General features: G+C 38.1%; 2 protein-coding genes across 2 annotated transcripts in view; both read left to right on the top strand.

Moving 5' to 3' along the window:
• The first annotated feature begins 12488 nt into the window (after window positions 1–12488).
• Window positions 12489–12980, top strand: LOC149262431 (uncharacterized). Its single transcript, XM_089379286.1, has one exon. The coding sequence runs from the start codon at window positions 12489–12491 to the stop codon at window positions 12978–12980; it is 492 nt and encodes a 163-aa protein (XP_089235412.1).
• A 2730-nt stretch (window positions 12981–15710) lies between these two features.
• The window catches only part of LOC149262430 (alcohol dehydrogenase-like), a 132068-nt gene continuing 122000 nt past the window's right edge, over window positions 15711–25778 (top strand). The window contains exons 1-2 of the mRNA XM_089379274.1: window positions 15711–16045; window positions 16127–16265. Coding sequence (XP_089235400.1) covers window positions 15711–16045; window positions 16127–16265 — 474 coding nt within the window. The remainder of the gene's footprint in view (window positions 16046–16126; window positions 16266–25778) is intronic.

The raw sequence follows: 25778 nt of genomic DNA, 5'->3' as shown, positions 1-25778 counted from the left end.
TTCATGCATATAAGAAATGCACTCACACATGCCACAAGTTATGCACCCAACATAAACATTGTGCTTGCACTCATAAGTGACACTCTTTTACATATAAATGATGCATGTATGCCCATAAGCAACACACTCTCACACATAAGTGACGCCCTAACATAAGTAATGCACCAAAATATATTAGTGATGCAAACACACATAAGCAATGCACTAACCACATAAGTGACCACTTGCATGCATAAGTGAAGTTCCTAACATAAGCAACACACTCATGCACATTAGTGGCACAAAAACAAAAATAAGTGATGTATTCACATACATAAGCAATGCACCTAACATAAGTACCATGTTGACATAAGAGATACACTCATGCACATAAACAACACACTCACATGCATAATATAAGTGATGGAATACTCTTCACATACAAATAACACACTCACACACACAAGTGTGACATAACTAACATATTAAGTTACATACACTTGCACATAAGGGTTGCATGATGCACATAAAAGACACACTTAACATAAACGATAAACTCATGCACATGAGAGGTGTACTCGTGTACATAAGCAATGAACTCACATACATAACATCAATAAAAAACACATGCACTTATGTGTGTGTCTATTATAAGAATGAGTATGTCACTTATGTATGTAAAAAAACACACCAACATGTAGGAAATCCACCCACACCTAATGTGACACCCCTTTCATTATGTCAAATTTTGTAATGTAATTAAGAACATATAATGTTGGAGTGTCAGCATTAAATCTATAACGTCAAACTCTATTATATGATGTAATGCTTATTTTTATTAATAAAAATGTTAGAGTTAAAGAAAGGGGACAACCAATATATTAGGATGCCTTAGGGAAGGGGAAAACTTGACTTAAGAGGAAAAACATACCTTGAATTAATAATTCCCTTAATGTGATGGTTAGGAAGATGAAGGGTCAAGGTGTATTTATAAAAATGAAAGAGAAAATCCATTGAGGAGCTTTTCCTTTTTACCTTTTTTTTATGAACATTACTCAATTATTCTTCTCATACACTCATTTTTTCTCTCTCTCACTTAGGAATTCGAAATGGCACGAGAATTGGTGATAGCTTGTGTATAGGAAGTGAATGTGTTGTAGTGATTTTTCCTTGGACTTGATGGCTCTAAGGATAATTTGGGAGTTGTGGCATAGAGAACACTGAAGAAGGGAAGGTTGAGGGACTACAAAGATCAAAGAAGGACTCCATTGGGTTGTTCATACTTGCATTTTCATTTGTGAATGTCTATGGACCTGGTAAAGGAATGGAAAGGTTGAACAATGAGATTCTTTCCTATGTGTGGAGGAGAGTGGCCTTCACTTTTTATGTTAAATCTGGTCTAAAAATTGTGTGTTAAATCCCTAAGTTTATTTTTTCCTTCAAGGTATCAATATCTAGCTCGGGGGTGGCCAACTATGAGAAACATTGCAACATAGTTGAGCCTATGGTTGGGTGGAGAACGACTCACCCTTTTTCAGTTCCAAATTGCAAAGGATTTGACTCAAGATAAATATCTCTTATGCATGATTGTTTAATTGCTCTTCTTATGAAGTTTATATATACATGCATTTACCCTTCAATAAATTTATCATGGTTGTAGTTGTTATACTATTTTTGTGTAGCTTTTTATATGTATTAAATTTTGTAACAACACCAGCTGAAGAAGATATGCTTCCTAAATCCTTATTTAAATTGGTCATGTTGGAATTTCTGTTACAACATTTCTTCTAGAAGGTCTTAGAAGCTAAAACTTGGACCATAGCGAGGGGAAATCCCATTGAACATCTGATCCAATTTTCAAATCTTGGGTCACACTATTTTAGGATATATGATTAGAGGAAGTTGAGCTTCCTGGATGCTCCTAAAATCATGCATCAAGCAATTCATGTTGTCATTTATATTATAACTTTTCTTCTAGGAGGTTCTAAAAGTTGAAACTTAGACTATCTTGAGTAGAAATCTTGCTAATCATCTGGTCCAAATTTCATATATTTGGTCATGATAATTTAGGAGATATGATCAGAGGAAGCCAAGCTTCCTAGATGGTACTAAAATCAAGCATCAAATAGGTCATGCTAGCATTTTTGCTATAACTTTTCATCTGGGAGGTTCCAAAGGTTGAAACTTGGATCGTAGTGAGGGGAACTCCCATTGATAATCTAGTTTAGATTTTAGAAATTGGACTGCTACAATTTAGGAAATATTCCCCAAGGAAGTTTCTATATTAGTTTATGTGCAAAGTGTTTGAAGAAATGCCTAAATGGTTTAATGATTCATTGCATACAAATTGTTTGATGAAATGCCCCAATGAAAATTTTGTTTTATGGATGGTGATAGTATTGTTGTATGTTAGCATTGTTTTATGATAGTACTATTGTAGTTGATCTATTCCTATTTGCATGCAAAGCATTTGAATAAATTTTTTAAAGGTGTTTTATTACAATTTGCATACAAACTATTTGATAAAATACCTCAAAGATAGAAATCAAAAGTTGCATGATTGAGTGGTATATTTCAGTTAGTATGTTACAAGTGGAATTAGAGCAATGTTTCTTATTTGATTTCATACAAAATATTTGAAAAAATGTCTACAAGAAAAAGACTACTTAATTGGTTGTATACAAAGTTTTTGAAGAAAGGGTTACATGTAAAGTGTTTTACAAAATGTATGAGAAATTAAAGTCAATATTTTGGAAATGTGGTTAGGATAAATTTAGTAGGGGCATTTGACAAAGTGGTATCAAAGCTTATTTTCAAACTAGTAAAAAGAAAAAGAAAATTTTGGGTACCTTGTAACCTTTGTAAGTCATTGAGGGAACTGGGTATGTGACAAAGTGGTATCAGAGCTAAGGTTTAGCACTGAACCTGGATGGGATCAAGTATAGGAAAGAATTTAAGTTTTAAATTAATATCTATGCATGCATATCTACTTATGTGAAATTATTTGTTATATATATATTAATACACAAATGTTACTTGAAGACTGACTTGAGTTTGATGTAGCAAGATAAACATGTAGGATGTTGACTATATTCCCTAGAGTAGTCCAAAGAAATTGCAAAAGTTTATGGCTGAGTGATGCAACCATAACTATGAGGGGGAATCTCTTAACTTATCTCTTTCTGTTTTTAATACTTTTCTTTAATGTTTTGAGAAGTTGTCATAGGTTGATGTACTAGCATAGGCATGATAAAAATTCAAGAGATGAAATAGTTCAAAGATGCATGTCCATTGAATAAATATTAAATAATGATATGCTAGATGCATGAAGATATGCTAGGTGCATACAGTAATGGATGTGCATGCATAAAGACTTGGAGTAGTCAGTTGTCATAACATGATTCAGATAACTAATAATGGTTAATGGTGAACATGTAACCAGGAACATGTTGATAACATGATTGGGAAGCCAACAAAGGTGTTGCATGTAGTTTTGTGGAATCAAGGCTATGGAAGATAAGGTGCTAATGAGATAATGGTACAAGTGGCACCTATGCATGTTGTGACAGTGTTGTGAGTGCACTTCTCCTTGCATTTCCTTGTGGAATATTGGAGTCATAAAGGGACATGTGTAGGGACAAGTGTTTGTGAGGGGGGTTTGGAGAGTACTTGAAGCCCCAAAGGAAGATGAAACTTCTATAAGCCACAAGGATCTGAGACATCCTTGGCCAACCCAAGTTGGAGACCCAAGAAGGATAGTGGCACAGCTCGAGGGATTGTTGTGATCAGAGAAGGTGGGTGCACTACCTTGGGTCGAGTGGGCTGATGGGTTGGAGGTTGTCAAGGTTGGTACTTTGGCCTTGTTTGTGTTCAATATTGGTTTTATATCATACTTGGCTCTTGGTGAGCCAATGACTTTGTGGATTCATGGCCTAAGCTGAGAATTGCCCACTATTGAACAAAATAAGAGAAGTAGATCCTATATCTAAGAGAAAATAAAAGGGTTATTACCAGTTAATGGTTTTCTCCAGATAATTGTTCTAGAAATGATTGATTATGACTCTTGAATTTTATGCACACTTAAAGCATTGTTTGAATGCTTGATTAAGTGCATGATATGAGTATATGCTTGTGAGATTGCATGAAGGAATGATCATGTTCTAAGATAATTGTATAGATATAATGTGTGTTGAGACAGTTGATATGCACAAGAGTGCAAGGGGGAGGGACCCCATAGCTATTACAAGGAAAAAAATTGGGTTGTGAGCCTACTAAGAATTTGAGAAAATATATTTCTTTGTTTAATAAAAGTAGCATGTTTATTCATGTAATGAAATTCCTAATGAGCTTGGAAGCATACCTTACAACGTTGTGTTAGAGGCCAAATGTGGATAAAGTATCAGTCAAGGAGGGATTGACTAGGTCAATACGAGCTAGATGGATAGTGAAGTCACACCTATGAAAATGGTTTGAGAAGTGAGTTTCCCTTAACTGAAAATTGTGCTTGGATGATAAATTTTATTTATGAAAATAATATGAATGCATGAATGGAAAGAAAATAGAAAGTGGCACTTGCTATGTTTTAGGTAATACAGTAAGGTTAGCTAATGAAATCCATGTCACATAGAATGTTCATAAGGAAAGTGTGCAAGAGTAATATTTTGTTGTTAACTAGCACATGAAATAAAGTATTGTGCTTATGCTTGATGCTTATGAGACTTGTCATGTGGATGATTGAAAACAAGAGAGGCTGGAAATCAAATTTAAAAGTAAATGTGTATGAATAGCATGGAAAATGTGCAAATATGGCACATGCATGACAAGATGTATATGCACATGTTTGGGTGCATGATTGAAGACATTGTTTAAATGTGTAAATTGGATACATAGTGCAAATTTTCTTTATGAATATTCATTGAAACTTGTGCGTCAAGAGATGAAATGATAGAGTTGTAACTAATATGTGAGGTTGAGATCATTTCAAGGGTTTTTGAATGTTGCAACATCAATTATGGTAAGAAGCCAATTGAACTGCTTGAAAACATCTTGGTTTGAGAATGCATGTGATGGTAGCCAAGTAAGTAAGGAAAGCAGCAAGCAAAGGTAAAAGGTAAAGGAATTGGTTAAAATTTGCTTTAAGCTAAAATTGAGATCTTTTGTTTTTAAAATTAATGCATGTATTGTATGGAAGCCCAAGAATTGGCATGGTTATGGCAGAAAATTGTCAGCACAAAAAGAATTAATGAAATCTTAATAGTGTGTGCATACACTGAGCGTCCATGTTGAACAAAGATTAAATGAATGAGTAATGCACTCATGAGATAAAATATATATTCTAATGCATTGAGAGAATGCACGAAAATGTGGGATGTATGAAGAAAATGTAGGGATTGGAATTGTGTTCATGAGTCCATGAGTATTGGCCCAATAGTGTCTAAGCTTGAGACAAATTATTCTATTATATAATGTTGAGTTTGTTGGTACAGAACATGTAATTGAAGGATTGGTTTTTCCTAGTTAATGCGAAATTGTATGCAATTGTTGATATATGATAGCAAGCTTCTCATTAATACCTAATGGGTAATGGAAAAGGCAAGAATATTTCAGTGTGAAAAGATTGCTAGAATATTTGTGATGCATCCATGAGTTACTATGGCATGATTTGGTCATGACACTCATATTATGAATCATGATGGTACATATGCTTGGTGCATTGAGTGCATGCATGCTTGTATGAGACAATCAATTGCATGATTGAATGTCATGAAAATAAATAGCTTCTAATAATTTTGAGGAATTGTTGAGTAGTGGAATGAGTGGCATGAATCCCTCATCCTGCAAAGCAAAGTGGAAGCTAATTACTCATGAATTTAGAGATATGTATCTTTCAATTTTGACCCTTTGGTTTTTGGAATAAATGTTTGAATGCATTATGGAATGCTTGGAATGATTGTGATGCAAATAAATAATGCAATGATAGCTTCATTTCAATTTATTTTTAAATCAATTGAAAGTTATTGAATTATTATGTGTATAATAATTATGAGATCACTTCAAAGAGATGTTCTAAATCTTGAAATGAAAATATTTTATATGTGAACACTTATCACTGTATGGTTGATTGAAAGTACAAATTGTAGTTCAAATGGCCTTAGTTATGATATTCAAGGATGAGTGCTACCATATGCATGAGTCAAACATCATGAGAAGAATCTCATATTTATGAAATTTGATTCCTATATGAAGCAAGTTTAGAAAATAAAAGAAAAAGGAAGAATATTTGATTTAAATTATTATGATTAATCTCATGGAAACAATATGCTTGTGACATTGGTGATATGATGGTCTATCTAGGAAGGATAGATTATGGTTGTGAAGCTAAAAATAATAGGGACAACGCCACTATCATGACACTGGAACACTATGACATACATTGATCACCATGAGTTATGTTATGACAAATTCGTTGTGCTATTTAGAGAAAGCAAAAGGGATGCCTTGGATGTAAGACTCCATAAATCTCAAGACTCTTCTTGTGTGAGGAATCCTTGCCAAGGAATGGATCACTTGAGGGGCTAGGGAGGCAAGGAAGGGGATATCTGAACTTGGAAGGTGTGTCACTGCAAGGAAGGGGAGACTTGAACGAATTGGTTTTCAAAGATTCATGTACATACTCATTATGATCATGAACTAATTAGGTGTGTCCATGAAAACAATGAGCTAAACATGTTCCCTGCGGAATCCTTGTGAAGCAACCTACAACCATGTAGGAATGTGTTGGAATGCTTGGAGGTCTTGAGGTAACTAGACCATGAAAAATGAAAGGCATTGCTTGAAGTGGCATTTAAGGAGATGTAAAATGTCATTGATATGAAAGTGCCATATCCATTCTTCCACATACAATTGTTCTACAAATAGTAGAACACTAAGGATGATGTTCCTTAAAGTAGGGGATTGTAATACCCCTTTCATTTCCCCAAAGTTTGTAATGTAATTAAGAATATATAATGTTGGGGTGTCAGAATTAATGTTATGATGTCAAACTTTGTTATATGATGTAATGTTTATTTTTGTTAAAAATTGCTTGAGCTGAAGAAAGGGGATGGAAAAAAAATGATGATGCCTTAGGAAGGGGAAAACTTGACTTAAGAGGAAAAACATGCCTTGAATTAATAATTCTCTTAATGTGATGATTGGGAAGATGAAAGGTCAAGGTGTATTTATAAAAATGAAATAGAAAAGCCATTAAGGAGCCTTTTCTTTTTGCCTTTTTGTTCTCAGCATCACTCCATTACTCTTGTCATACACTCGTTTTTTCCCTCTCTCACTCAAAAATTCAAATTGGCATGAGAATTTTTTGCAACTTGTGTAACGGGAATTGAATGTATCGTAGTGCTTTTCCTTGGACTGGATGGCTCTAGGGATTGGGAGTTGTGGCACAAATAGCACTAAAGAAGGGAGGTCCAAGGGACTGCAAATATTAGAGAAGGAATCCCTTTTGTTGTGCATGCCTATATTGTTATTTTTGAATGTCTATGGGTGTAGCCAAGGAATGAAAATTCTAAACAAAGAGATAAATATCTCTTATGCATGGTTATTTAACTTCTCTTTTCAACAATTTTATATGTACATGCATTTACCCTTCATCAAATTTATTATGTATGTAGTTGTTATACTATTTAGCCGTAGTTTTTTATATTTATTAAATTTTCTAACAACATTGGTTGAGGAAAATAGGCTTCCTAAAAGCTTCTTTAAACAAGTCATGTTGTCATTTTTTCTATAACTTTTCTTCTAGGAGGTTTTAGAATTTGAAACTTGGACTAATGTGAGGGGAAATCTTGTTGATCATCTTGTCCAACTTTCAAATCTTGGGTCATGATATTTTAAGATATATGATCAGAGGAAGTTGAGATTCCTAGATGCTCCTAAAATAATGCATCAAACTGGTCATGTTGGAATTTCTGATATAACTTATCTTCTTGGAAGTTCCAAAAGATAAGGCTTATACCATAGTGAGGGAAAATATCATTTATTATCTAGTCCAACTTTTAGATCTTGGATCACTATATTTTAGGAGATATGATCAGACGAAGTTGAGCTTCTTGGATGCTCCTAAAATCATGCATTGAATAGGTCATGTTGGAATTTTTGCTATAACTTTTCATCTGGTCGGTCCCAGAGGTTGAAACTTGGATAATAATGGGGGGGAACTACCACTAATCATCTGGTTCAATTTTCATAACTTGGCCTTCTATAATTTAGGATATATTCCCTGATGAAGTTGCTATATTAGTTTGCATGCAAAGTGTTTGAAGAAATGCCTAAATGGTTTAATGATTCATTGCATAAAAACTGTTTGATTAAACGCCCCAATGAAAATGTTTTTTGTGGATGGGGATAGTATTACTATATGTTATAATTGGTGTAATTGATATATTTCTATTTGCATGTAAAGCATTTGAAAAATGTGTTAAAGGTGTTTTATTACAATTTTCATAGTAACTAAATCACAACGACCTGAATCCCTATCCCCTCTGCTAGCGTCAGTGCCTTTTCCATTGAATTTAAATGGCTTTGGGCCCCGAGGGGGGTTTTACCCCTCCTTGAAATTAGGAGTTCTCCTTTTGTTCTTTGAGATCATCCCTCAAATGTATCCCTAGACCTAAAGAACTACAGACTAGATTCGTTTAGAAGTCTGAGAATCACCCGTCAATTTCTCTCCCTCCCAGTTTTTGGAAAACCTCCTTGACCTTTTCTAACAGGGCTCTGGTTGGGAAGTTCATGTGTATGTGGCCTTCACCCAATTCCGTTGAATAGTGGTATGAAAAGGCTTGGAAATCAATGATGAAAGGGAATCTTTGAGTTTATGCAGTAGGTAACGGATTTTTTCCCTTTCTCTTCGAGTACAAGGAGGATCGAGACATAGTTTTTTGAAATGGGTTGTATTTTTTTGGCTCCAAGGGGATTTATCTGAATGCTTGGTCCTTGGATTTCAACCTAGACAAGGACATTCCAACTATCGTTCCCATTTGGGTTAAGCTTCCTCACTTACCATTTTCCTGTTGGAGTGATGAGTTCTTAAAGGAAACAAGTAATGGCATCAATGAGTACCTTGATTGATCTGTGTTGATATTGGTGGCCACCCACCTATTCCACCTAGACATCCAGCTGGTTTCGTTAGTTTCCCTTATTATAGCACAATTTACTATTTTTAGCAATTTTTTAGGTCCTGAGCTTGCAGATCTATTTTGACCCCCTAAACAGTGTTTCTAAAAAATATTGTAGTACTCATAGAGACCTTTCTAAAAAGGTATCATATGCGTCAAATGGAGATCATATGACCAAGTTACAACCCCAAAAATTTGGTTGTCCAACTAATCCCAACAGGGCCCATAAACTCTTGGTTTTCCATCTCCTAGGGTTAGGGTTTTGGTTGTTTAGGGTTTCCCTTTGTTGTTCAATAATAAAAAGGCCCTTGAGCCTCATTGTAACACAGTTCATAAGCTTCTAGCCACCACATCTCTTCTTAGAGATAAGCTACCATTGTCTGAGCTAGTTTATTTCCACTTTGTATGTAAGCATATTTCAGTTCTTTGATATTAATGAAATGAAGAATTATTTCTACTGCATCTCTATGTTTTTGTTTATATTTGTATTATGTTTTGTTCCTACATAAGTATGGATCATTAATAGTGCACAATATAAAGGCCAGCAATTCATGTGTGCTAAAATTTGTGTGGAAGTGGATCTTGAGAAAGGTTTTTCCTCTGAGATTGTCGTGACCCAAGGGGAGTGGAGCTACATTTAGTCGTTTGACTATGATCATATCCCATTTAAATGTAAAAGTTGCCATGAATATGGGCATTTTGCTCAAGATTGTAAGAATCTAAGTTTGTAAATGGAGATGGAACGGTCCCAGCACAGGATGATCAATGGGACACCCAAAAAAGGGGGGAAATAGGGGAAATGGTGAAGATAAAAATCCCAAAACCCTAGCTCAGAATTTTGCCTCAAAATCATCCAATCCCTATGAAAGTTTGTCTCAGAAAGATAATGAACATACACAGCCAAATATAGGAAAAGAAGCCCTAATTATTGAATAAGAAAAGGGAGAAAGAGAAGAGGGGGATATTTAAGAGGAAGAACCGATAAACGAAATTTCTCATGTCAGTAACATCCAATCTCAAATTAAACATATCTTCATGACTCTGTCAAAGTCTAATAAGAGAGATAAAAGTCCAGAGGGTGCAACTCCAAAGTGCCACGAAATAGTGAAAGGAGCAGGTAAGGTCCTTACGAGAAGTGTTAAGAAGAGGCTTAACCAGACAAGCGATTCCATTAGCCAAGAGATGGAAAAATATAAAAAAGGAGGAATTCCTTCCAAGAAAGATGTTACGGAAGCGAAAGCAGAACAAAACATCAAGCTAGGAAATCAACCACAAATTAACAAAATTCTCAAGAATGTGAGTAATAGAGTACATGGGAGCACCAAGTTCGGAAGAGGTAAGTCAAATGACTCTAGTTTTAAATGAAAGTTGTATCCTGAAATATCAGGGGGCTAGGAAATCCCATTAAATCCCATGCAGTTAAAGATTTAGTTAAAATGGAAAAATCGCAAGTCTTATTTTTGCAAGAAACAAAATTAGCAGAAGAGGAGATCTTAGCTCTATCTAGGTCATTCTAGAGAAACATTTCTGGTATAGCTCAAAGCTCTTATAGAGCTTCTGGAGGCTTTAGTACATTCTAGTCAAACATTTTTTTATATTAAAAGCTAGTTCCAAGACAAGATATCAGGTGGTTTTCACGGTAGAAGACAAGAACACAAAATAAGCTTTCTCCTTTGTAAATGTCTATGCCCTGGTCGTCTACAATGAAAAGGTATTCAGAACATCACCTTCGAGTCATTTTGTCACATGGCATATTTCTCTAGACTCTAAACAAACAATGAAAGGGCAACCCTTATCCTGATTGCAGATTCTCTCGACTCCCTTTCATGGCTGCTTAGGCCCACCGTCTTTGTCACTGTTTACATAGACATAAGTTGCATTATTAACGGAATTGTGTATTGCCAAAAAAAAATCTAGCTGAAAACATATGTTGTACCATTTATCTCGTTACATTAAATACCTTTCATTTGTCCTCAACCCATTTAGTGTGGAGCTCGAGGCATAGAATTAACAGCTAAAATGCATTTGTGGGTACATGTAGAGACACAAAGCCATGCTAGAGCAACTTATTTCTGGGGTTTTGCACCCATGCAGCCTAACAGGGTGGAAAAGCTCGTTGTTTACATGACAATTGTTAAAAAGAAGTAACCATTAAACATTAAAATATTATATATATAACATATATAATCGAAATGTATTGATTCTATGAACAAAACAAATGAAAAGACAAAGAAAAACCATATATATATGATGTATTAAAATTCATCAAATAATGGGAATAGTTGTGACAACTTTTAAGCTTTGTGATTCTATATGTGTGTAATTAATTGATTTGATATATTTATATTAATATATTATTATATTATAAATTGAAATAATTATTTGTTATTAAATATAGATAAAATGTTTAAATACTAGGGGGCTGAGGAAAAAAATTGGAGGGATGGAGGAGAAACGGCGACTAGGATGGGGTTAGGGTTTCATCTGAATCCTGCAGCTTGCACAGTGCCTACGGTCGTCTGATTACACTGCTACACCTCACCGCCCTCCCGTACACCAGCCCCGTTACTCACCCTCCGCCCCTATTTGCATCGTTATGGTCACTCCTCCATTCTTACCGCTTTGGGTTTTACCCTTACCCTCCTCCTCGACTAACCCCCATCTGTTACCCGGTCACTACAGCGACAAGCGACCTTGGTTTCTGAAGGCAGTTGGTGCGGGAATATTGCGACGATTATGGAGGACCTAGTAGACTACTCGGAAGACCCACTAGCGGGTACCTCCATCTGGACATCTCCCCAGGTAAACCCAGCAAGCAGCTACCATTACGGCTGTGAATTCACCGACACTGTTGCCTCACTTCCCTTGATCTCAGGGCCCTCGTGCTTGGTGGCTACACTCTCAGAGGCATCCCCCTCCATTCCAGACCTCACTGCTCAGCCTTTTTCTCCTTATACCCTAAATTTCATGGTTCAAACCCTAGAACCCAGTCTGGGCATCTCCTATGAGGGTATCTCATCTTTCCCTTCCTCCCTCTGCTCCCGCGACCTCTCAGCAACGACCACCAGCAATCTTGTCACCTCTGATCCAAGGCATCCTGTGTCACCCTCATCGGCCCCCTCATCTGGGAATATTACAGAAGTCCCTCCCATCTCGGGGATCTTTCCTTCTGAACCCCTCCTGGACGTCCCTGCATCTGAAACCGACCCTACCTAAGGAACCCATCAGAATTCCATACCTGATGAAGGAACCCAGAAAGTGAAGAAACAAAGGATCCTGAAACCAAAAGCTTTGGAGGTATTCCTGAGTTTGGATGAGGATTTATAGTGGAGCGAGGCGATGGACACAGCTGAGCGAGTGCTGGTTGGAAGAGTCAGGGGCTGTTTCTACAGCGCCACTAGATTGAAGCAGTGGGCCACGGAGGTTTGGGGGCATCATCTAGCCGAACCACCGGTGGTTCAGACATTTGTTAAAGGATGGTTCACGCTTCGTTTCACCAGGGCAGAGCACACCAACTGGGTACTTTCAGCAGTTTGGCATATCGAACAAGCACCGGTGCTCCTTCGGAGGTGGACACCACTTTTCGACCCAGAAAGAGAACAACTTGGAGCAAGCCCTCTCTGGGTCAGACTACCTGGCCTGCCTCTTCAGTTCTGGTTAGAGGACATCTTTAGGCGTATTGGGAACTCCCTGGGAACCTACTTAGAGTATGATAAATCCTACCTCTCGATAGGAAGGATGGCGTATGCAAGAATATTGGTACACATTGATACTAGTGATGGGCTTCAGGAATATATCACAATCCAATGGAGGAACTTCTCTCGGAGGTAGAACCTGGATTATGAAGGGGTTCCATTCAGATGCAGGAGATGCCACAAGGTTGGGCATCTCTACAAGGACTGCCCTCTCACTAAAAACAAGGATAGGGGAGAAGTTGGAAGGACAATTCCCCCAAAGTCAGATGAGGAACAGGGGGAGTAGCCCCTCAACAAAGAATATGGGAGCCAAGGCGACCCACCTCATGCAAACATGACTCTCTCGCAGGGACCCCAAAGAAACGCGGCAGGCCTCCACTTCAACCTCCCTCACCTCCTCTCACCAGGGCAAGAGCGTCTGCGGGGTTGGTGGTTTCTTTGGGTATGATTCCAAACTCTCCTAATCCCTCTAATATACATGCTTTCGAAGGATTAGTTTAATTTCTGGTTTCTTTTTTATTAAATGGAATCGTGAACCCTCCCTCTCAATCCTCTCTAGCCGTCTCCTCTCCCTCACCTGATCACACCTTCTCTGACGCCATTCCATCACTCCCGAATCCCCCCCCTGACATCACTCCTATACCTGTTGCTGGCCCTACTTCCCCTTGGTATCAGACTCGATCCAAGGCCAAGTAGAAGTTAAAAACCCCGGATCATATCGGGCTTGATCTATCTTTATCCCCACTTCCTCCCAAGCTTCCAAGGGGTCGACCCTCCTCCCTCTCAAAGGCTCAACTACGGGCCAAAGGCGAGATCACCTTCGGAAGGCAATCAACCATTTAGGGCACTTAGAGCATCAAATCCCTCATCTACCCCCCCTCCCCTCAATGAAGATTGCCTCCTTCAATTGCAGAGGGTTGGCTAGACCCGAAAAAAAAAACTAGCCCTCCACAGACTGATAATTACCTTTCTCGTTGATGTCATCTTCCTCTAAGAAATGTTGGGACCTGTTGACACCATTACACACCTTCTCGAAGCTATGCTCCCTGGATGGAGATTTGGAAGAATAGATGCTAATGGAAGATATGGAGGCCTAGCCCTGAGATACAACACCCGCTCTATAAAACTCTGTAACTGTTGGGGAGGTCTTGGGCATATTGGGGCAGACCTTTTTTCATCTGATTTGGGCTTGGAGGTGTGAGTCATAAATGTTTATGGGCCTTGCCAACACAGGCCTGCCTTCTGGGACCATCTCCTCGGCTCAGAAGCTTTTCAGAAAGATTACTTAATCATGGGAGGGGACTTAAATTTCTCCATTGGACACTCTGAGTCATGGGGACATCATGCACAACTAGATCCTTTATCTGCCTATTTTGAGAATCTTCTGGACTCCCATAATTTGTTGGACATCCCCTCTGCCAAGCTCTTACCTACCTGGAGGAACAATAGAGTCGGCAAGGACTGTCTTGCTCAAAGACTCGATCGTTTCCTTATAAAGGAAGGACTTTTGACCTTGGGTTTTCTTCATAGACAATGGGTGGGATCGAGAGGGGTCTCTGATCATCTACCTATATTCATGGAAATCAGTAGGGGACCTCGGAAACCCAAGGGACCTTTCAATTTCAGCTCCTCTTAGCTTAAGGACCCCACATATAATCAAATGATCAACGAATTCTGGAAGGCGCATACCCCGGGTGCTGGTGGGAACATAACAAAGGGATTCGCCCACAACCTCATTGAGCTAAGGAGACTATCCAAATCATGGGCCCACAATAAGAGAATAAAAGATGATCAAACTCTATTGAATGCTGAGAAGGAAATTGTTGAGATTGAAAAAGACTTGGAAGGGGCCTACAGAGTGATCAATCAAAGGAATAGACTTACTGAACTATATGCCACCAGAAGGAAAATCCTTAAGGAACGTGAAGAAGTATGGAGACTAAGAAGTAGGGCGATCTGGCTGCTCGAGGGAGATGACAATACAAAGTTCTATCACAAGTTTGCAAATGGTAGGAAAGCCATCAATACCATCTAGAAACTCTCGAATGAGCAAGGTCACATTGTCAATACTTTCCCTCAGTTGGCTTCTTTAGCGAACTCTCACTTTAAACAGACCTACAGGCCCCCCCTGTTGCAAATCTTGTCGAAATAATTCAAGTAGCTCAATTATTCCCTCGTTTTGTGGATCAGGAGGCAAGCATGGAATTGACGAAGGAGATTACTATCGGGGAATTAGAAGCCACAATCAAATGGTTTAAGAGGGACAAGAGCCCAAGGCCGGACGGCTGGTCAATCGAGTTCTATTCAACTTTCTTTGAAACCCTGGGGGAGGATCTTCTTAAAGTCATTGAACACTCCAGATCCAGTGGAAAGATTCTTGAATCCTTCACCTCCACTTTCATCGCCCTCATTCCGAAATCTGACAACCCCACTACCTTTGATGACTACAGACCTATATCATTATGCAACTGCATCTATAAGATCGTGGCAAATATTATTGCAAATCGGATGCAACCCATACTATCCAAGTATATTTCGCTGGAGCAATTTTCCTTCCTACAAGATCGCCAAATCCATGAAGCAGTGGGAACTGCCCAGGAGGTACTACACTCTCTGCACTCCAAGAAAATCAAAGGTATGATCCTAAAGGTAGACCTCTCAAAATCCTTTGATAGAGCAAACTGGTTGTATATTAGAATGCTTTTAACCCACCTAGGGTTCCCTTTTGATTTCATTAAATGGATCATGAGCTGCATCACTAATATATCTTTTAGCGTGCTTATCAATGGGGCAGCTTCTCCCTTTTTTATTCTGAAATAGGTCTTCGACAGGGTTCCCCCTATCCCCTTTGCTTTTTCTACTGATAATGGAAGGTCTCAGTAGGCTGGTCAAAGAAGAATTCAGAAGAGGCAGACTAAAGGGAATAAAAATCACGGATGATTGCACTTTGACTCATCTGTTATTTGTGGACGATGTCCTTCTATTTCTTAATGGAAGCATTGGAGACCTGACAATCATGAAGAACACAATTGCTTTATTCCAAATAGCCACGGGCATGACTGTAAATTGCAACAAGTCGACCCTCACAGAGGCAGGATGTTCTCCCCATGAAATCCATTATGCGCTGCAAAGGTTCCAGTACACTCTTCTTAGGCTGGAAGATGGACTCAGATATCTGGGCTACAAGCTGAAACCTCTGGGGTACAAGATTACAGATTGGACCTAGCTCATTTCCAAAATGGAGAAAAGACTAAACATTTGGTACTACAAATACCTCTCCAGGGCAGGCAGACTTACTCTCATTAAAGTTGTCCTAGAGGCCACCCAGTTTACTGGATGTCACTGGCATGGATCCCCCGGGGTATACTATCCAGAATTCAGGCCTTATGCTACAGATTCCTTTGGAAGGGACAACAGTCAGGTAGAATATTCGCATGGGTAAAGTGGGAGGCCCTAAATCTGCCCAAGAAATGGGGAGGATGGGGCATAAAGAAATTAGAAGACTTCTCCACAGCTCTGGCAGTGAAACTAGGGTGGCAACTTATTACAACAAATAGCCTATGGACTAAGGTGGCCTGTTCAAAATATATTGCCCCCTCAAACCTGATGGATTGGATAAGCCAACCGCAGAGATTACATTCAGGGGTTTCAATTATATGGAAGGCGGTAATAAAATCACTTGACATCATCAGGGCTAGCATCACATGGAAAATTCAGTCCGGAATGAAAGTGAGGATTGGTCTGGATCCATGGATTGGATGCGGGAATATATATAGGCTGCCAGACGACCTCAGATCTTTCCTCAGAGACAACAACATCACCCATATTGGCCACATAGCAGACTTTGATCGCTCCACCCCATTTCAGCAAGCCTGGAAAATGGCTCAGAGATTAAACATTCCCCATCAATGGACACAACAATGGAATACCTTCATCAGGGCCCTCACTGAGGCACATATCCAGATTAGTGAGGAAGAAGATGAAGTCATCTGGGCACTCTCAAAAACAGGGAAATACACACCTAAGGAGGGATATCTAGTTCTAGCTAAAGATCATCGCCCACAAGTTCTAGAGTCATGGTGGAAGCATTTATGGAAGCTAACCCCCCCCCACCCGCTAGGAGTAGACTTCTCATGTGAACTATACTTAAGAACAAAATCCCCCTTGGAGACAATCTACTCAAGCGAGCTCATCATGGCCCTTTCTAGTGTCACCTATGTAAATGCAATAATGAATCCACATCACATCTTTTTATTGAATGTCTAGCTACTCGAGAGCTATGGACATAGATGTTATAGCAAGCTCACAAGGAGCTTAGATCATGGATTTTTGCTTTAAATTACCCCCTGTAAATATCCATATGTTTATTTTTTTCTCAGTTTTTCAGCAAGAACTATGGACATGCTATATAACTACAATTTTTATGTTACTTTTTTTGGTAAAACAATATGATGAACATATCAGAAAAGGATGCCTCCCTGTGTGGATAAAAGGCATCAATATTTGGATTTCTTTTTGGAACTTAATTATCTGACAGGCACTGCCTCTTACAACATATGCTTATGCATATACAACATGTAATTTTTATATATCAATGAAAATTACGTTTTTTCCAAAGGGAAAAAAAAAATATTTAAATACTTACATTTATATAATATATGTTGATTTAGTAAAAGTTAATATATTTTAAAAATATACAATTAAATAAATGTTATTTTATGAAAGTATTTTTTTGATCCATTAGTGACATTTATGAAACAGTTGTATTTGATGTGATAGTGATAGTAGATGTGATCAAAGTTACCAATTCTCCATAAATTTTCATTTTTGGTTCAAAAAAAAAAAAAAAAACAAATTAGTTAAATTTATTGTAAATTAATAATAATTACTATTAGATTAATAATTTATAAATAAATTAAAAATAATATGATATTTAAAAGTAATACACCAATTACACATTTTTTGACTTATTATATATAAAAATAAAAAATTATGGTAATATAGTAAAAACATTAAGAGACCAGTAAAATGATATATATATATATATATATATATATATATATATATATATATATATATATATATATATATATATATATATAAGAATTTAAAATATACCATAATTAATTAAAAAAGATAGAAAGAAATATGATTAAATAAAATTTTGAAAAAATTACTTATATGGTAAATTGGTACCTAATATGCTTAACCTTATTATTTGAGGTTAATAATATATTGTCTTTATGAAGATTTAATATCAAATTTCTAATCAAGTTATCAACTTCTAATGATAACCAACCATTTGATTCTTTTAAATCAACAAATTCATAGTATTGGCATGCTACATGACACAATGCTTATATAGTTCATTGATCTTAGAGTAGGCTTGTAGAAGAGCATTCTTATTAAAATGAATTGGCTCTTTGCAACTTCTCAAAATTCTTTTGGATTCATTGATATCATTTTTTTCATTGTTGGGATGATTTTCTATTTAATAGAGATGACCTCAATCTCTAATGAGGAAACCCTTTTCATTCAAGCTTCTAAGGAGAAACCTTTTTTTAGATTTGTAAAATAGGAAAGAACTTGGTTAAGGATTGCAAACTTATATAATTCAATGAAATTTCATTAAAAAAATTAGTATTTCCTGAACCTAAGGATGAATTCCAAATAGAACTGAACTAAGGATAGATACAACTATTTGAATATAGGAAATAGTAAGAGATACATAAACTGGACTATCCTAAAGATGGACATGTGTCTCATTTTGTGCATTTATCCACAAGCTCGTTGAAGTAGGCTTCCCTAATTGTTGCCTAGTGATTCTAGGCTTAAGAAGATACAAAATAAAGGATGGAAAAACTGGAAGGGATGGAAAATAAAGAGATCCCACAAATGAAAATAAGTGATTGAGAGAAGGAAAGGAGCCAATCTAATACGACTAGACTCCTTCACTTAAAATTTATCAAACCCATCAAGTAATGTACCTACCCAAAAAGGACAAATTCTAGGTTTCTGAAAGCGAATGAGTGAAGAATAATTGAATTGGGGAATACATTATATAAGTTGTTGTTGATTCCCCAAAAGCTAGAAAAAATCCATTATACCAATCCTTTACAATTGTAGTTGAGCCCTAAGCTTGCATGGACATTGTTTTTTTTAAGAAACAATTATATTTCTATTGAATAAGCTTGAATCTGGTCAGAACCAATACATTCAGTAACAGTTTCATTTCCAAATTCCTCCAAAATAGCTCTAACCAGAGGCAAATAGTTTTCAGAGGTTTCTGACCCAGTTGTTTTATAACATTTAGCTTATATGATCGCAAAAAAACACCATTAAACTTTACATATTTGCAAAACATCAAAAAACTACATATATATGCTAACTACTACATATATAGACTAACTAACCTCTTATTTTGGTGTGTGTTGTCCTACTTCTTCCATCTCTGCCGCTTTGACCTCCTTTTGTTGGCCTGCATCCTTGGGATCACTCTGCACAACCACATGTTGAATTTTCGGAGAAGGAGCTCCCTAGTCACCCTTAGCTTGCTCATTGTCATCGCCTTCCCCTATACCAAATGCTTGCTTCAAGACGAAAACTACCGCAATTTCCACTTTCTCTTATGATTTCTCCACCTTTCGATCTAAGTTCTCAATCTTCGTCATGATTACCTGTGAAGTTGCATGGAAAATCTCCATGTCCTTCCTCTGACCATCTGACTAACCCATCAAAAGGAAAATATGTCTCCTGGCTTCAGTTAATATTTTCCCTCCAATCTACGATATCATCACTTCCACTTCATTCCTGAAAGCATCAAAATTCTCAGGGGAGTCTCCCGCTCCATTCCCAGGCAGAGAAGCCATGGCCTTATCACAAAGAGGATGAGCTAATATCCACAATGTGTATGCTCTCCTTAACCATCTCCTTATAGCCAGGATCAATTCCAAATTGATGGCATTAGAGACATTACTACATTTGGGCGAAATTCCGACGGCGGAATCTGACGAAATGGCTAAAATTAAAAAAAAAAAAAAATGTTAGAAGTTAAATGATTTTTTTTGTTTTTATTTTTTTAAATCCCGACTACCATCGAAAATCTTATGGAATATATGTACGCGTCGAATATTCGACAGTTATCCTATCACGTTGATTATCCAACCGTTTCATATAATCCCTCCAGTCGTCGAATATCCAACCTGCATTCTTTTACCGTCGGATATCCGGCGATGCATCCAACATGAAAATGTGTTGTCCAATATCCTCCAAATGGTAAATAATCTTTGCATAATGTTCAATTCCACCATTAATGGCTTTTTACGCTAACAACGTCTAACATGGGACCAGTTTGACTAATAAAAATAAATATAACATTAATATTATAATTAAATATAATATTATTAATATATAATTAATAAATATATTCATATTAATATCTATAATATATTAATATTATATCATATGATTATAATATAACAAAAAAAAATTCCAAGGGAAAAATCGTAATCTTTCATTAATTTGAAAAATTACATGTAGTAGATGCCATAGGCATATGCATAACTACTGGTCGAAACCAGGTTCATAGTTGGACAAAAAATATTATGTGCCGAAGCCATAAACATAAGAGTGTTGTACATATTCACCACGCAGGGTGATTCAGAGTTTCATAAAAAAGGATAGATTTTCAACATAAATATATACATATATAAAAAACTGAGCCATTATGTTCATCAAAAATTTTGTGCCTGATCCCTCCGAGGATAAAATCTGTCAATATAAGGCCGATGGTAAAACTGATATTGTTCTGCTCCATGTTGTTCTGTTATCATCCACAGTCCTCTGGGTTGTGTCGTGGCCTCCTTGGATAGCTTGTCAGCAGCCTCGTTATATTCCCTGTAAATGTGTTGGCAGATAATAGAGTTAAATTGAGCCTTATAAACCATGATCTCATCCAGAATGTTTCTGAGGGAATGTGCATGACATGTATTTTTGTTGTTGAACCAATTTATGATGATTTGTGAGTCCCCAAAGATCTGTATGTTATTGCACGAGTGTGCAAGTGAAAAATGCAATAAATGTCTGAGAATAATCAGTTTCGCATAATTGTTTTGTAATAGTGTTGGTCAGACAGGTATCGAAGAGATCATCCCCCACATCCATGAGATTGGACTGCTCCATCGAAGTATGCCCATGGGGTAGTTCGATCAATAATTCCAGGGGCATGCAGGCGAGCTGTAGAGGGTTGTGTCTCTTCAGGTATTTCATGATAAGCAGCAATAACCTTTGCAGTGATGAGAGGCCATCGAGCCAGAGAACCTTGGAAGATGATTTTGTTTCTAGCCAACCAGATCTTCCAGCATACGAGGAGGGGTATGCATCGGGTCTTGCTGTCTATGTGTATTCTATTCCAATTTGTCCAAGCCTCAGTGATCGACAGACCATGCCAGCTGCCCTGTTTTTGGAGGAGGTGAATTATTTGTTGCCAAAGCTGTACAGTGAGAGGGCAGGTTAAAAAAAGGTGCTCATTTGTCTCTGTTGCCTGTGTACAGAGGACACACCTGTGCGGCCCAAAATGCGATCTGCGCATGAGGTTTTCTCCTGTTGGTGTCTTGTTGCGCAGCACATTCCACATGAAAAGTCTGGCTCGAGGGGGGGCTTTTAATTTCCAGATTTTTGACCACCATTCAAGGAGAGTTGGTGGTTGACGATCCCATATCAGGTGTTGATATCCTATTTTTGGAGAGTATTTCCCATTCTCTGCTGGGGACTAGATTAATTCATCAGTTCCCTCTGTTATGCGGACATGTGTTTCATTTAGAGCATGTATGTATCCCACCCAGAAATGATGCCAGGGTTCGGGTATGCCCAGGTGTCGAGCCATGTACCAAACTTCTTCGAAAATGGAGTTGCTAGCCCTATTTGCGATCTGTCCGATCGTTTTAATCTGCCTCTGATTTAGGAACAGTATAAGATCAGGATGTAAGCAATGCATATTGCCCCCACCATACCATGGATCAAGACTTATGTGAGCCATGTTGCCTTCTTTGATTTTCCAGACAAGTCCCTCTCAGATGTTGGGCATGGTATGGAGAATGGATTTCCAAACAATTGATATCCCAGTTCGAGGCTAGGTTGGGTTACGGATCCAGTCCATGAGGTGTTGAGGCCAGATGTATTTATGATAAGTGACCTTGGTCCAGAGATTCTGAGTAGTGAGTAAGGACCATCCCATTTTAGCTGCAAGTGCATGTGCAAAGGCATGGAGGTCTTTTAATCCCCACCCACCCCATTTTTTTAGTGGGGCGATTTATTTCCATCCCACCCATGCATAGGGCTTTCCTTCTTTGTATCCATTCCAAAGGAATTGGTAGCAAGATGCGAGCGAGTATCCCTCTAGGAATCCATGCCAAAGTCATCCAATACATGAGTGTGGCTTCCAAAATAGATTTTATGAGCACTAACTGGCCTGCTCTTGAAAGGAAGCGATGGTTCTAGTTTTTTAGCCTTTTCTCAACTTTTGTAACGAGCCAGATCCAATCTGCAATATGATAGCTATGAGGTTTAAGCCTGAATCCCAGGTATTTTAGCCCATCCTCCATAAGATGTTGCTAGAAAGGGAAAAGATGGGCTGCAGATCTGGCTTCCAAGGGAGAAGTGTAGGAGAGAGTGATGGTAGACTTTGAGTGGTTTGCTTCCATGCCAGTGGCTTTTGCAAAGAGTTTGAGGATGTCATGGAAGGTTGATGAGTCCCTCTGACTACCATCGAGGAAGATGAGTACATCATCGACAAAGAGAAGGTGGGTGAGGTGGCAGAGAGCATTCAAATGTAGTCCATGTAGTCGACCTTCCCTTTTGGCTGTTGTGAGGAGCCTGCTTAGGGCCTCCATAACAATAAGAAAGAGCAGAGGGGAAAGTGGGCATCCCTACCGGAGGCCTCTCTCGGCATGAAAGAAATGCGAAGCAGAGCCATTTATGAGGACACTGAAGGTGGCAGAGGTTATGCAGCACATGATCCAATTGATGAAAGGTGGAGGGAACCCAAGGTGGGTGAGGATCATTTTAATGTATAGCCAGCTAACCTTGTCGAAAGCTTTGGATAGATCAATTTTAAGAATGGCACCTTTGATCTTTTTATGATTGATAGAGTGAAGGGCTTCTTGTGCAGTGCCGATGGCTTCGTGAATTTGTCTATTTTGTAGGAAGGCAAATTGTTTAGAGGATATATGACTGGACAGGATAGGATGGAGCCAGTTTGCTATGATCTTGGCTATGATTTTATACAAGCTGTTGTAGAGTGAGATGGGCCGAAAGTCATTGAAAGAAGTTGGGGAGTCGGATTTTGGGATTAGGGCAATGAATGTAGTGTTGATGGCATCATACATGCACCCTGTTAACCTACATTCTTCCACCACCTTAAGTAGGTCAGTGCCGATAAGGTCATAGAAAGCAAGGAAGAATTCTATGGGCCAACCATCCAGGCCAAGGCTCTTGTCTTTCTTGAACCATTTAAGCATTCCTCCCAGTTCCCCTAGAGTGATCGGGGTATTTAGCTCTTCATAAGAGTCCTCATCAATGAAGCTAGGAAAGTGTCCAGTTGTTTGGACAATTTCGGTAATGGAAGCCTGTTATGTACCTAGGGGGGATAATATGGGGTACCAAGGGAGGTACCCAAGGTAATAATGTAATAATGGGATGGGCCATAGTAATAAATAAGGTGGTTAACCCATGTCATGTAAGGGACCACAAGTAGTTAATAATAATGTAAGGGGCCCATGGTATTAGTTGATGGTATGAGGAAACCATGGTAATGATACATGGTATTGTATGTATGAGGCCTATATAAAGGCTAGAGACTCCACAGGAAGATGAAGAGAAGTATTATTGTATGAACAGGCATATGGTTTGTGGAGTGTTCTCCTTCCTTAAGGAGTGAATGTATGGTGTTGCCCTACCATAAGGGTTTAATCAATAAAGAATCATTTTTATCTATTTTGATCTTGTTCTTTCTTGGGTTTATTTATATTATCATATATTCTTGTGTAGAGCTACAACAAGTGGTATCAGAGCACTTTCTTGGGCAAAACGTGGAGAATTTTTTTTTCATTTTTGTAGGGTTTCTGGGGCGGCGAGTTGCAGGTCAGATCTGTACGTTTTGGTGAAAGATCTGTAGAATCTAATTGCAGATCTGTATTCCTTGTGAAAAAATACCCAAATTCAAAAAAAAAATCAGTCGAATCGAAGTCCGGATGAAGGAGATATCACTGATCTAAAAATCAATGGGGTTGTAGACAATTTTCAGGGCAGCGATTTTGCGGCGCAGATCTAGAAGTCTTGGTACAAGATCTGTAAAATATAATTGCATATTTGGATTCTTTGGGAAAAAATACCCAATTTCAAAAAAAAAATCAGTCAAATCGGAGTCCGGATGAAGGACATATCGCTGATTTAAAATCAGCTCTTTTTGCAGAAATTTTGGTGACGGCGGGAAAGTAGCAGCACAGATCTGAAATTTCAAGTGCCTGGATCAAGATTTCTACAACATGGACAGATGCAGAATGATTGTTCCATTTCTAAAAACAGGTCATAATAAGGATTCTAAGCAATATTGACTAAACTGTGACAATTTCAAATTTTCGCCACGTAAGTGTTTTTTTTTCAAAACTCTCTTCATGGCTTCTATCAAGTATCTTTATTTTACAGGAAAAGATAGTGGTCCTACTATTGAAGAATACATAAAACAAAAGAAGTGGGTATGGAACAACAATTGGAAATTGTGGGCAGTGGAGGATTTTAGAGATGAGGCGGCCACATGGTGGGGATTACTTAACCAAAAGAAGTGTTCCAACCTGCCCGATGAAGAATTTGAAAAATTACTTTTAGACAGATGGTCTCATGCTAGAAAACAAGATAAGGAGAAACATGTGGGGTTATTTTCCGCTGGTATCTCCTTATTGCAGGTTCATGGATTGATTCAGAAGGAGAAAATCATTGTGTCTATAAATCCGAGTTGCAAGCAAAATCTCATAAATGTCAATTTGGCAAAAAAATTGCAAGTGCCACCAAAACAAATTGCACATACACAGGATGATGATAAGGATGTTCAAATCTATAAGGATTTGAAGCTTTCTATGGATAAGTATGTGTTTCATGGTGATTTTTATGCTTCAGAGATGGATAATATCGATGTTGTTTTGGGATATCCTTGGATGGAATCTGTGGGTACTATCAATATTAATGTGCAGAAGAAATTCTTGAAGCTATGGTATAAAAAGAAGAAAATTACATTACAGGATATTTCCATCCATAAACAGGTAGAGTCCACGGAGGTTGACGCACAAGATGTTATAGGGATTGACATATCAGATGATGAGTAGTTGATGGTCGACAATCAAACACAAACAGAGGCTGAAGCAGAAAAGGTTACAGGTGCTGATACATCTGAGGACGATTCAGTGGTTGAAGTCATATTGAAAAAGAAGACACCACAAGGGGCACCACAACAAGGTGAAGTAAAGAAAAAGCCATCGTGTGTTAAAACTTCAACATATCATCACCCACATCATCCAGCAAGACAACAATCAAGATGACAACCAATTAGCCACATGGACAACAAACCCCGCAGGACAGATCGAGAGGAACAAAGATCCACCTACTACACTTCCACACAGAAGAGCTACCGCAGTCAACTTCCATCTCAAGCGAGCGAGGCACCAGCGAGATCGAGGGTTCACCTTTCTCTTGGATGGTTAGATGCACGTGCATAGTATCAGTGGACTACTCTCTTGAGTAGATCTTATTATTTATGTTCTTCCCATGTTTCGGGGACGAAACATGTTTAGGGGGGTGGAATGTTATGTACCTAGGGGGGATAATATGGGGTACCAAGGGAGGTACCCAAGGTAATAATGTAATAATGGGATGGGCCATAGTA

This window comes from Pinus tabuliformis, chromosome 6, assembly GCF_031772625.1.
Source record: "Pinus tabuliformis cultivar Carrire ecotype Pingquan chromosome 6, CPIR1, whole genome shotgun sequence".
NCBI lineage: Eukaryota > Viridiplantae > Streptophyta > Pinopsida > Pinales > Pinaceae > Pinus > Pinus tabuliformis.
This window is presented reverse-complemented; position numbering and strand designations above follow the sequence as displayed.